The sequence below is a fragment of the Lontra canadensis genome, unplaced genomic scaffold (genome assembly GCF_010015895.1).
Source record: "Lontra canadensis isolate GAN:19392208 unplaced genomic scaffold, GSC_riverotter_1.0 scaffold164, whole genome shotgun sequence".
NCBI lineage: Eukaryota > Metazoa > Chordata > Mammalia > Carnivora > Mustelidae > Lontra > Lontra canadensis.
The window spans coordinates 1,917,717-1,930,159 of record NW_022631158.1 but is presented as its reverse complement, the minus strand read 5'-3'; the positions used below and the strand labels follow the sequence as shown (position 1 = coordinate 1,930,159).

At 57.6% G+C, this 12,443-nt stretch overlaps 1 protein-coding gene across 3 annotated transcripts in view; it reads right to left on the bottom strand.

Annotated features, from left to right (window-relative positions):
• Positions 1 to 509: 509 nt before the first annotated feature.
• The window catches only part of OLFML2B (olfactomedin like 2B), a 35,013-nt gene continuing 23,079 nt past the window's right edge, over positions 510 to 12,443 (bottom strand). For 2 of the 3 annotated variants that reach the window (XM_032845475.1, XM_032845477.1), the window contains exons 6-8: positions 11,794 to 12,306; positions 2,011 to 2,187; positions 510 to 1,554 (exon numbers count right to left, since the gene is read on the bottom strand). In XM_032845475.1, coding sequence (XP_032701366.1) covers positions 953 to 1,554; positions 2,011 to 2,187; positions 11,794 to 12,306 — 1,292 coding nt within the window. In that variant the 3' untranslated portion in view covers positions 510 to 952. The remainder of the gene's footprint in view (positions 1,555 to 2,010; positions 2,188 to 11,793; positions 12,307 to 12,443) is intronic. The other variant, XM_032845476.1, reaches the window with a different exon arrangement.

Below are 12,443 nucleotides of genomic sequence, written 5' to 3'. Positions count from 1 at the left end.
TCACCCTCACTCAGCATCCTGTTTTGTTTTGTTTTTAAAGATTTTATTTGAGAGAAAGTGTGAGAGAGAGCATGAGTAGGGAGGAGGGATAGGAGCAGATGGAGAAGCAGACTCCCCTCTGAGCAGGGACCCTGAAGTGGGGCTCCATCCCAAGGACCAGGAGACCATGACCTGAGCCAAAGGCAGATGCTTCGCAGACTGAGCCACCCCGGTGCCCTGAGCCTCCTTTCAAGAGCGTCTACCATCCCCCATGCAAGGGCTAAGGAATGAACAGCTTCCTACCTCTTGGACAAAATGACCAGAAAAAGAGCAGAGAAAGGAAGCTGGTGTGCAGGTGGAAGAGAAATGCGCAGAAGCACACACAGGGTCAGCGGGGTGCAGGGCCCCTCCCAGCAGGGGAGTGGGCTCCAGGTGGACTGAGACTCCTAGGGGGTTGGGGAACAGGATCAGCCCTGCCCCACACAACCATGCTGAACAAAAACACATTCCGGGGTGGTTTTACATTTTTCTTTATTAAAAAAAAAAAAAAAGCATTTTTCTGGGTTTTTAAAACTTCTCCAAAACATAAAAATTTTCCCGCCCCTTAACACTTCGTTCTTGCCTCCTTCACTCCTGCTCCTGGTGCCTGCAAGCCCCAGATGGAGAACTCTTTTCCACTGCTAAGATCTGGGAGCGGGAGAGGTTGAGGACTTGAAGGAAGGTGGTTACTGGTCAAAAGGAGAAGTCCATTTGCACAAAAATATAAACCGTGGAGGATGAGACCAGCACATACATGTATGGATTGATCTACAATCCACTTAAAAAAAATAGACCCAAACTGTCCTTTTACAGTTGTAATATTATACAAAATAATATATATTTTTTAAACAACACATACGCATCCACACACACACTCACGCACGCACACAGGTGCCGGGAGGCCCTCTGCACTTCTGCACGCGGGGCCAGGGTGTCAGTAGGCAAAGATGACGTGGTAGGTGACCTGGTGGCCATTGTCCCAGGCGTAGAGCAGGCGGTCCTTGGGGTTGTAGTCTATCTGGGTGGTGTAGGAGTACTCGTTCTCGAACAGGAGCCGCGGGACGATCTGTGTGTTGGTGTGGGTGTCGAAGGCATAGGAGATGTTGGCGTTGCGCTGGTTGTAGCTGTCCACGGCGTACAGCACCCCGCAGATGACGAAGCAGTTGCCGTAGAAGTTGCGCCGCAGCCCCGTGCGCCACGTGGTCTCCTTCTGCGTGCTCAGGTCCACGGCGTTGAGCTTGCTCAGCACGATCACCTCCTGGCTGAAGCCCTCGTCGTCCAGGGCCGGGTAGATGAGCCACAGGCCGTTCTCGTCCACGGCGAAGTCCACGTCTGAGTGGCCCTGCCACCGCCAGGGGGTGGCCTCCTCGTAGGCCACGTCATGGAGCATGGCCCAGGCGGCCACGAAGCGCTGCTTCAGGTCGTACTTGATGATGTTGCGGGTGAAGGCGCGGTTGTAGTAGAAGGCCCCGTTGTACACCACGTGGCCGGTGCCGATCCAGCTGTACGGGAGCTTGTAGGAATTGCTCCAGCGGCCTGCGCGCGAGGGCGGGGCTTCAGGATGGGGGCGGGGCAGCCACAGGGGGCGGGGCAGCCGGTGGCCCAGGGGGCGCAGCCCTGGGGCTGTCTTAGCGCGCCCAGTTTCTAGTTTTGTGCTGCAAGCAGCTTCACATTGCTAAGCCTCCGCACGCTCATCCCGCACCCGGAGGAACTGTTCCCACTCCCAGGCCCAGGCGCTCATCCCCTGGGGCCCGGCTCTAGGAAGGGGGCTATCTCACTAGGCTACGTCCCCACCCCCAGCCCTGGACCCCAGGAGCCAAACGCAGACAATGTGGGGCATGGAAGGGGGACCTCCGCCACCAGGATGGTCCTTTCACCATCAGAAGACAGCATTCCGGCTTCTGGACCGCAGGCACCCCCTAAAGTGATCTGTGATGAGGACAGAGGCCGCAGGGACGGGAGGAAACCCCAAGGGAGTCCGACGGCGCCTACCTTGTTTGAAGTTCTCCAGGTTCCGGAACTCTACCAGGGTGTTGCCGTAGTAATAGTTGGTGACGTAGATCCGCTCATCCTTGGCCAGGGGGTCCTTCATCCAGGCCCCCTCGTTCCGCCCGTACGTGTTCTGGGTGGTCGGCCCCGTGATTGTGGACAGGGTATCTTTGCACCTTCCTGACAGAGAGGGGGAGGCAGGGTTGGGATGAAGGAAGACCTGAAATCCCAAAACCTGTGCCCTGCCTTCCCCCACCCCGCTGGGGTCTGTGGCCCCTGGGGGGCTTCTGACCCAAGCCTGGACACCTCAGAATCATCCACTTGCCACGGCCCCACCATCAGTCCTACACGCCACTCCTACAAAGCCACCTGCTGCCACCGTCCTCTGACTTCTCAATCCTACAGACTCATCCCTCCAGGATCTAAGCTCCAATGTTCTTTCCTGACACCACACCCTCCTCTGAAAAACCAGTCTTTGTGTTCCATCTGTTCCCTAGTGCTGTGAATGAGCCTCTCCCAGGATGTCCTCTACCTGCTCAGGATGCTCTGTTCCCCACCCGCTGCCCCCATGGCCACCCTCACCCAAGCACAGAGGGAGCGGGGCTGGGACTTTCCTCTTTGTCCTCCATCCTGAGGAAACAGCATCTGGACAAATGCATGCCAGCACGGGAAGCGCGAGCAGAGCTGAGGGCCTGGGCCACACATGACCCAGGAACACGGAACTCCACCAGCCGCTGAGCTGCCACCTGCTGGGTCCTAGAGAGCTGTCCTCAAGCCTGTGCTCCTGTCACTACTGTGGGCAAGGTGCCAGGGTCCCCTTCTGGGGACCGGGAGGAGCAGGGGGCCAAGCTCCATGTAAGCAGCTTGCTCTGGGTGTACAAGCCCCTTCTCAGCCCAGTCTGCCTTCATGGGACAGGAGCTCAGTCATACACTCCTCATGGGCTCTTTGGGGTGATCTAGTGCCCAGAAGGGACCCTCAAAAGCCACCAGCACTCTGCTGAGTTCTAGACCAAGTAGAAAGCCTAGAATGCTTCATACACAGTGTTACTCTTGAGTACGGCCCTCACAGATACTGAAATTGTGTGTGACCACCAAGGACACGTGCTCTTTCTGTCGCTGCACTGTGGGTTACAGAGGCGGCGGGAAGGTGAACCCCGCCCTCACATTGCCCCCACAGTGTGCTCTCACCAGCAGATCACCCCCCACCTGCCATCAAACTGGCAGCCAGATGGGTGATAGTGGCAAGAGTAACTGGTCCCTGATGTTCACATGGACAAAACACAAAGGCCTCCAGTTTGGATTCAGGGCTCTCTCAATTCCAGGCCACCCTCATTGCCCAACTGTTCCAGTCTGTTCCATCTATCCTACTGCCCCATTCATGGTCTGAGGAAGGAGCTCAAGCTGGCAGGACAGGGCAGGCACCGTGCCCTTGGCGCCGGGCCTGGGGCAGCGGGCGGCTGGAGGTGGGGTGTACACTGTTTCCCAGGCAGCCTCCGCAGTGGGGTGCAGTTGGCAGGTTCGGGCAGCTCTGTGTGGGGTTCATTAGGTCCTGATCTGACGGACTGGGGAGGGAGGGATCCAGTCTCCGCAAGACAAACAACAGAGCTGAGCAGCCAAAGCCTCATTCCCCCACAACTGAGCTCATCTGTTCAAGACAATAAAAGGGAAAGCTCTAGCTGGCCCAGGCAGCAACGGTCTGCTGGAAAATCGCTCCTTCCCTGGTGCTGAGTGGGGGCCATGCTTCCTGTGCCTGGAGGTAAGCCCTAGTGTGCCATCCCCAGGGAGGAGCATTTCCATGTGCCTCCTGCTGCTGGCACAGCCCAGCGAGAGAACGGACTCCCTGTCTCCCACACCCACGCCCCAGAGCCCTGCAGATGGGAGGCAAGGGGTTTCCATCAGGGGCTGCCACGACTATGTCACCTCCCGGACCAGACTCAGAAACCGCAGGTGAGCTCCTGCAAGCCAGGACTCATCTGAGTTTTGAAGTACTGGGGTGCCCTGGGAAGCCCCCTAAATCCCTACACAGTCCTGTCTCAGCCCTGAGGCTCTGTAGTAGCAGGGTCCTGCTTGGGGGGCTCCAGAATCTGTCCTGGGTTTGGAGCCAGAGGCCTGGCCTGGGTCTTGGCCCTGCTACCAACTCCGAAGTCTGTATTGCCTCCAACATGTCAGAGCTTTACCTTCTGCTGCGGGAAAACGAGCATTACGATATGCCCTACCTACTTCACGAGGGCTTTGAGAATCCACTCTGAGGACAGAAGGGCAGGCCAAGTCATGGCCCCAGAGATTTCTAGGTCCTAACCCCTGGAACCTGTGGATGTGACCTAATATGGCAAAAGGGACCATGCTTGTGTGATTAAAGTGGGCGATCTGGAGATGGGGGAAGATCCTGGATTATTCAGGTGAGTCCTCAGTGCTCTGGCAAGTATCCTCCTACCAGGGAGGCAGAGGGAGGTGTGGCTGCAAGCCAAGGAGTGCTGGCAGCTGCTGAAAGCTGAGAAAGACAAGATAAGGATTCTCTCTTGGAGCCTCGGGGAGGAATCGGCCCTCTGACACCTTGATTTTAGCCCCTCTAAGACATATTTCAGACTTCTCACCTCTAGACCCATCAGAGAATCCATTCCTGTTGTTTAAGCCACTAAGTTTGTGGCAATTTGTTACAGGAGGCCAAGGACACTGGGACAGATGGAGTCAGTGAGCTCTGGAGTCGGGCGTCCTTATTTCTCGGGTTGGGGAGAGTCCCAGCTGGTGGGCACCCAAGACCTGGGGGCACATCTCTACAGGCCCAGAGACAGAGCGGTGCTGACCCACACGCAGGCAGACACATGTGGTTTCAGAGCCCTTGTACATAGGTTCAAGGTCAGTAAGCCATGAGGCCCGGACCCATCACCACGGTCCAAGGGTCAGAGCCGTTCAGACGCACCTGCCCTTGGAAGCCAACCATCAGCCATGGAGAGAAGACACTGCATGGTAACGCTCTTCAGGGACGAGGAGAGGTGGGGGGCGGTTGGCAGGACCCACAGATAAGACCGTGCTATCTGTGACTCACCCTGGACGTGTCCCCACACTCGGTGACAGTGATCGAGTACAAAGCGCTCTCTAGGCATCGGCCCCTCTCATCGCCGGTAGTTCCGGGAGCCAGGGGCTCACAACACAGGGTCCCAGGGTCTGAAAAGAAGGCGCTCTTCCCCTCAGCATTTAAACCTGCCCACACCTCGCCATCTTAAAAGGGAAATCTGCCAGAGAGGTTCCCCTGCCACCTGGGCTCTCAGCTGTGGCCCTTTGCGGGGAGGCCTGGCCACGGGGACATTGGGGCATCATCCCATTACCCCCAGCACCCTGACGCCCATCCGCCCACTGCAGGGGCCAGGCCCCTCCCTGCCGGCTTGGCTTTCCCTCTGCTCTCTCCTGACCCCCCTCCCCACACCGGGTCCTGCTTCCCCAGCAGCCTTCCCTCCGCCGCCTTTCCCCGTCATCCTCACAGCTGGCCCTGGAGCCTCCTCTAGCTCGTCCTGCATCCCCTGGGCAGACTCCACCCTCCCTGAGCGCCTCCAACAGTCCCCCACAAGTTTCCCCTGTGTGTCCTCCCAGTTCCTCAGACTTACTGGATGAAAAGCAGAATCTGTGCCTCAGTGGACAGCCTGCTGCTGTCCGAGAGCCCAGCCCAGCGCACCAGCCAGGAGCCACCCCAGGAGCCCGGGGCCTCTCTGCGGTCTGCTCCTGCCCCCACACCCACAGGTCACCGTCTCCTCCCTGTCCCTGCCCTTCCGTTTCACCTCTGTGGCTCAGTTCGGACCTCACCGTGTCTTTCCGGGCTCATTCTGGCTACCCCGCTGTCCCCTCTGGATCCTCTCCGCCCCTCCTGCCTGTCCCACCCCACAGTCATGAGCTGTGTTCTGCGTAAACCCTTAACAGCCATCACCCGCCGCGGTGGGGAGCCCAGGCACCCTGATCCTGTCCATGTTTGCTCCTGCCATCCCCTGCTTCAGAGTTCTCGAACTCAGATGGCTTGGAAGCCCAGGCAGGGGACTGAAGGGGTGCAGCGGGGAGTGCAGGCCAGTGGGCAGACACAGAGGCTGCGGTGGGGCAGGAGAGCCGCTGACCCGATGGAGAGCTCCGGACTAAAAGCAGCCTCGGGACGAGCACAGCCCTCGGGCTGCCAGCCTGACCTCCCTGGCCGGTCCCCCGCTGATGGTCTTCCCAGGGGCCCTCCTGCCACATCACCTGTGCCTTGCTCAGAAAGAGGCACCCTGTGGTAACGCCCTGCTGTCCCCATCCTGACATTCTTCATCATTTTACCTGTGACCTCGTGTTCCAGAAGCGAAGTCTAACAGGACAGTGGAGAGTGTGTGTGTGCCTGGGAGCGGGCACCCTGACTGTGTGTGCCTTCCTGCCACCCACCTGCACGCAGTGTTTGCTACCCGTGATGAGCATCGAGCTCCAGGCGGACCCAGTGCACGTGGGAGTTCAGCCAGACTCAGGGGAACGCGCTGCCCCCACAACTGAGTAAGGGGGGCCCGACGGCCCCCGAGGCCACACCTTCCATCGGGCCAGAGCTGGCTTTGAACGAAGAAGACGGCGGTGCTTTAAGAAACATGAAAAACCAAGTAAAGAGCTCCGTATTATTTCTTACTTGTGTTACTTCCTTGTATTAGCCAACAACTTGGGCTAAAAATGGTAAGACAGAAAGACAGTCTCTTTCTTGTCAGTCTTTCCCTATTCAGTGGGCCGGAGAGAGGGAGCGCCGCTAACATAGCACACACCAGCGAGGGAAACAAAACAGCTGAGCTGGCTTTGTGCAGCGTCTCCCCCGCTCCGCCAAGAACAAAATGCATATGTACGAAGGAGCTATGACACAGGCATCGTGTCATTTTGGTGACTGCCACGGAGTCAAGTGACCTTATATTTGCAGTTAAAAAACCTGACATTCACGGTATAAAAGATGAATGGTAAAACTCATGCTAGCTCTGGGAATTTTTAATATTTCTTCACTTAGAATGGCATGAAATAGCCAAGAAAAAAAAAGAAAAAACAGCCTAATGAGAGAGCGAGAGAGAGTGAGTCACCCCAGAAGGAAGGGAGAAGTTTTCTACTGACGACCTTCTCTGGCGCAGCCCCCACATGCTCATCGGGGCCAGGAACCCCCGGCCCCAGCTGCCTGGCTCGCTGCTCCCACGGCCCTGCTCCTCCTCACTGGGGCACCACCACCCTTCACAGCCCAGCCAGTCCTTCCCAGTCCTTCAAGACGGCCAGGTCAGCATCTCTTTCCAGGACAGAGTCCCTCGGACCCCAAACACCCGATGCATCCCCATAGCTGGAAGGATGTTCTCATGTCTGAAACACAAGCGAGGGGGTTACTGCCCTGCCTCTCTCTGAGGCGCCGTCACCTGGGGGAGGTCACCTTCCAGGGGCCTGCCTGAGAACCTCCCCCGCAGCTCTGACTGAGGGCAGCTGGGCTTCCGACTCTCTCTACCACTTCCAGCGTTCCCTTCATCAGGCCCCTGGCTCCCTATCCCAGAGCCCCGTCCCTGGCCCCCAGTATGTGCCCCTGTTCAGGGCTCCCTTCACGGCCCCCCACGGTGCTCTGCCTGTGCGGGCATCCTCTCCCCCTGGGGACGCACATGCTGGCAACCACGCCAGGAGATGGGGGTTCGCCGTCAGAGTCCATGGCCTCGGCTGGACCAAGAGCATCCCGTCTGCCAGGCTTCCCTCGTGCCCCATTGGTCACCTGCTGCCCTCCACCAGCGATCCTCTCAGGAAGTGAGCCCTCTCAACCCCTGTCAGGGTGGCGAAGAGTGGTGCTGGAGGAACCTTTTCCTGGCAGAGGGGAAGACTTTATTCCTCACCCACTTCCACGCAAGGTCTCTACTTTCCATTCTCGTTTCCGTGGCCAGAGCCCCTGGTTATGACTGAAGATCCCTGTGGCTGCAGGGGGCTGGCTAGGGAGCTGGTTAGGGGGCTGGATGGGGCGGCTGGACCAGAGAGCCCGTGGAGTCCGGGGCAGGGACCGGTCTTGTCAGCATCTGGTCTGGCCACGGCAGAGGCCGGGACCTCATGGGTCCTGCCCTCTTGTCCTGCCAGCACCACCTTTCTCGGGCAGCCCGGGCCAGCCTCGCTGACACGTGGCAGGCAGGCCTGGCCACCTTCCCCCTCTCCAGTCCCCTCCCTGCCCACAGCTGGAGGGCCAGCGGACCTCAGGGACTGTTAAGGTCTCAGGCTAGTCTGGGAGACTCGTCTTCCCAGATCAGGTTTCCTGGATTCAACAGGGACAGGCTGTCGTTGGCGCTGTCGTCATCCTGACAGTCCTCTTGTCTGCTCCTCCCCTCTCCCTCCCCACTCCAAACCAGCCCCGTGGAAAAACTCGCATCAGGAGCTGCAGCCATTCAAGTCTGGGGCTCTGCGGGGCCTGGCCCACGTGGCACAGCCTTTCCCTGCTCCGCAGAAACTGAGCAGCCCTCTTCAGGCCCCAGGACGGTGGCTGACCCCTCCCCGGGCCCCAGGACGGTGGCTGACCCCTCCCCGGGCCCCAGGACGGTGGCTGACCCCTCCCCGGGCCCCAGGACGGTGGCTGACCCCTCCCCAGGCCCCAGCATGGTGGCTGACCCCTCCCCAGCCCCCAGCATGGTGGCTGACCCCTCCCTTGGAGAGCCAGCTGCCATCACTGACAGTATTTTTCCCTTCCCGGTCCCACAGTGGCTACACTTCAGCCAAATGCTTGTTTCCATAACCAAAACTTAATTCTAATTTACTTGTTTTTGGAGTTTTTCTGAAAGGTTTATAATTCCCCTAAGGATCATGGTTAGGCATTTTAGGACATCACAAAATCAGATTTGGAAAGCAGGGGATAGGATGTTCCTCTTAAAAGCAGCCCCGTTTAAGACCACACCTCAAATAGCTCAAAATCAAAACGGCCGGCCTCATTAAGCAGCAAACAACCTTCAGGGGCAGCAGACCCATGGCCTGTGTCAGTTTCAGCCAAATGGTTTTCATTTACCTGCAACCAGGACACAGAGAGCAACCGGGTCTTACTCACCAGGCACAGATAATCAGGGGTCTGCAGAGAAGGATCCAGAAAGGAAATCCCACCCACACTCACAACAGCTTCAGGGAGGCACCTGACAGCGATAAGCAATTAAAAATGATTCCCCAAGGGGCGCCTGGGTGGTGCCGTTGGCTTGAGCATACGACTCCTGGTTTCAGCTCAGCCTGTGATCTCGTGGGGTCATGATCTCAGGGTCGTGAGATGGAGCCCTGCGTCGGGCTCCCTGCTCAGTGGGGCGGGCGGGGGTGGAGTCTGCTTGAGATTCTCTCCCTCTCCCTCTGCCCCTCCTGCTCGTGCTCAGGCACGCACATGAGCACACATGTGCTTTCTCGCTCTCAAACAAATAAATCTTTAAAAAAAGATGATTCCCCAAAACAAGCCGGTCAGGAGTCCACGCAGCCCTGTCCCTTCTCCGAGCCACCCCATCTTTTCACCCGTATGTGTTTGAAGAAAACCCCACGTGCACGTTCACGTCCCTGTGTTTTCTCAGTGGTGGACCCGAGACAAAACCCTACAGGCCAGTCTGGAAGCAGAACCTCACATCCTCCACGTGCTGCTGTAGTTCTGGTTAAACAGCGGAGCCGAAAGAGGAAACATTCTCCCCGCTCCGGCTCCCACCAGGCAAATGGCCACTAGGATGCGGGTGTCTCCTTCCTGCAGCAGCATCTCAGGCTCCTAGAGGAGGGGGGTTCCTGAGGGGCCCAGAAAGGTGCCCGTTGGCAGCTACACTGCCGGCGGCCCCCAGGGGAGGCAGGCATAGCAGAGCACTCCACTCCTGGTGAGGAAGTCACCCAGGGAGGCGGCTCCAAGGCTGAGGGACAGCATCGTTGGGGGCACAAAGGTGTGCAGCCCTACCTGTCTTCACTGTCCCTATCCAAGCCAGCCGTGGAGGGGCGCAGCAACGTTTTGGGGGAACTGACCCTCCCACTCACGGGTGAAGCGGTGGCAGAGTGGGGGGTATGATGTGGGGCTCCAGGAGCGTGGTCAGGCTACCTGGAGCCAGGGAGGAAATGGAAACCTCGGGCTCAGGCCCCAGGGGAGTCTGCGGAAATCAAGCAGGACCTACAGCTTCAGAATTCACCATCCATGCAGAGCGACTGCCTTCTCTGCCACTGTCAGCTTGCTTCCACCATGGAAGGGGAAGAAAATGAAAAAGACCATCCTCTCCTGCTCCCACCCCCTCTGTGGCCCAAGCACGGGCTTCTTCTGGAGGTTCATGAGCTTTTGCCCTGGGGTCTATTTCTAGTGTTTATTTCCCTGCTCCCACGGTGCCATTATTCTGGGAATTTCCCTTGCTGTATCACCACCTGATAAACCTACTGCAAGAAACCACAGGATTTCATGGAGGAAAGGCTTTAGCAAATATCTAATTACATCGGAGCCCCATTGTAAGGGGAGGGATTCGGCCAAGGTCACACAGCTGTCAGAGGCTGAGACCCAGCTCTGACCCAGGTGTCTGCTCCTGGCAGATGCTCCTTCCCCAACCTTGTCTGACAGTAGCTAGCACCTTGTTCTGAGCAGAGAATAGAGACAAGGCAGCCGAGGGAGCTGAAAGTGGGAAGAAGGAAAAGGTATAAGGCAAACCATGGCTTCTGTCAAAGCACATACGTTTTTCAACAAGTACTTTGATGAAACTCTTATTCAATAGTCGGTCTTGGTGGTGCCTCAGTGGATGTCTGGCTGCGCTCTCTTTGGGAGATACCCCTGCAGCCTGCTCCCATGTCCTTCTCTAGCTGTCTTTCCCCAACACGTGTTCCAACCACGGTTCTCAGGGTCACCATGTGGCTCTGGAGCTTACGGAACAGACTGCACTTGCCACACTTCTGGAACATGCTTTGCTCCTTTAGATCTAACAGTCAGAAGGCTTCCCTTCTCTGTTTAGAAAACTCCTGTTCATCCTTCAAAACCCAGCTCAAACGACACCTCCTTAGAACAGCCTCCCAGCCTGCTTAGCATCCAGGCCACGCTGGTGCTCCCTCAGTCTCTCCCTCCCTCTGCCACTACAGCATCTATCACATGAAGCCACAGTACTCCACGCTCTCCAAGGCCGCCGCTCAGGGGATCGGGCCCTGGGGCCCACTGTACTAGTGGTACCGCGCTCCCTCTTCTCTGTTATTCTGGGACCTCCACGACTAAAAGTCCCTTGTTACTTCACGGCCTGGTAAACCTAGTGCAGAAAAACCTAGTCATTGCCAGATACCCAACCCCCATCACAAAGCCTAGGACACAGAAGGCGCTCAACAAATGTTTACAAAACTGACCAATGAGGTAGGGCCCTCTCTCCACTGACTTATGTATACCTCAGAGAGGAGCTTCCCACCGGCACCACTGGCTCATTTCGAATACATAAACCCTAGATGTTGGGGCACCCAGGTGGCTCAGTCAGTTAAGAAACTGACTCTTGTTTTGGCTCAGTTCATGATCTCAGGGTCGTGAGGTCGAGCCCCAAGTCGGGCTCCATGCCCAGCAGGGAGTCTGCTTGAGATTCTCTCTCTCCTTCTGCCCCTCTCCCACCGCCGCTCATATGCATGTGCACGCACTTTCTTCCTCTCTAAAAACCACGGCAGCAACAACACCACCCCTAGGTGTTATTAACACTGATCACTGGCTGAAGGCGTAACTCCACCTGCTTTTCCTTCCAGAGAAGGAAGGACCTTCCGGCCTTCTGGCTCCTCTCCCTCCTACCCCCGGGCTGAACCAGTTACCAGAGCTGAGTAGAACACGGTGGCCAGGCAGAGGGAACTCACCTATGACATTCCGGATGTCATCCTCCTCTTCTGGGCTCAGGGTGAGGCTGGCAGGGGCTGCACCCTGCCCCGTGGTAGCATCTCTCCCCAGCGAGTCCGTCCGGACTGTGGTGGGAGGCACTAGGGCCATGTGTGGAGCCTCAGTAAATGGGTTCCCAGAGGCTGCTGGTGGGGAAGCCGAGGCTGGAGGTTGCTGAGTGGCTGTGTGGGCCACGGTGGTGGCTGGTACCTGAGTGGAAGGTTCCAGGCTTGCCTCTGCTGTGGGACCTGGAAACACTGAGGAGGTCTGGAGTGGTGCTGAGAACTGTTCCACTGAGGCAGACAGGGTGGGGTCCGGGGTGCCAGGCTCTGAGGGCACGGCCAGGGCTGAGGTCTGCGTGTCACTCATCCCAGTGGTGCCCTGACGGGTGACCACTGGCCTCCGTGTGGCACTGGTCAGCAGGTCATTGTGTCTCAGAAGCTGGTCTTCAATCAGCAAATCCACTCCATTGTCACCACTGAAAAACTCATCTTCTGGGAAACAAACACAAGGTCATCTGTGACTCAGGGGGAGGAACACTGTCAGAGGAGCAAGAGCATGTGGCAAGAAGATGGTTCCTGGGGCGCCTGGGGGGCCCAGCCGGTTAAGTATCTGCCTTCCGCTCAGGTCA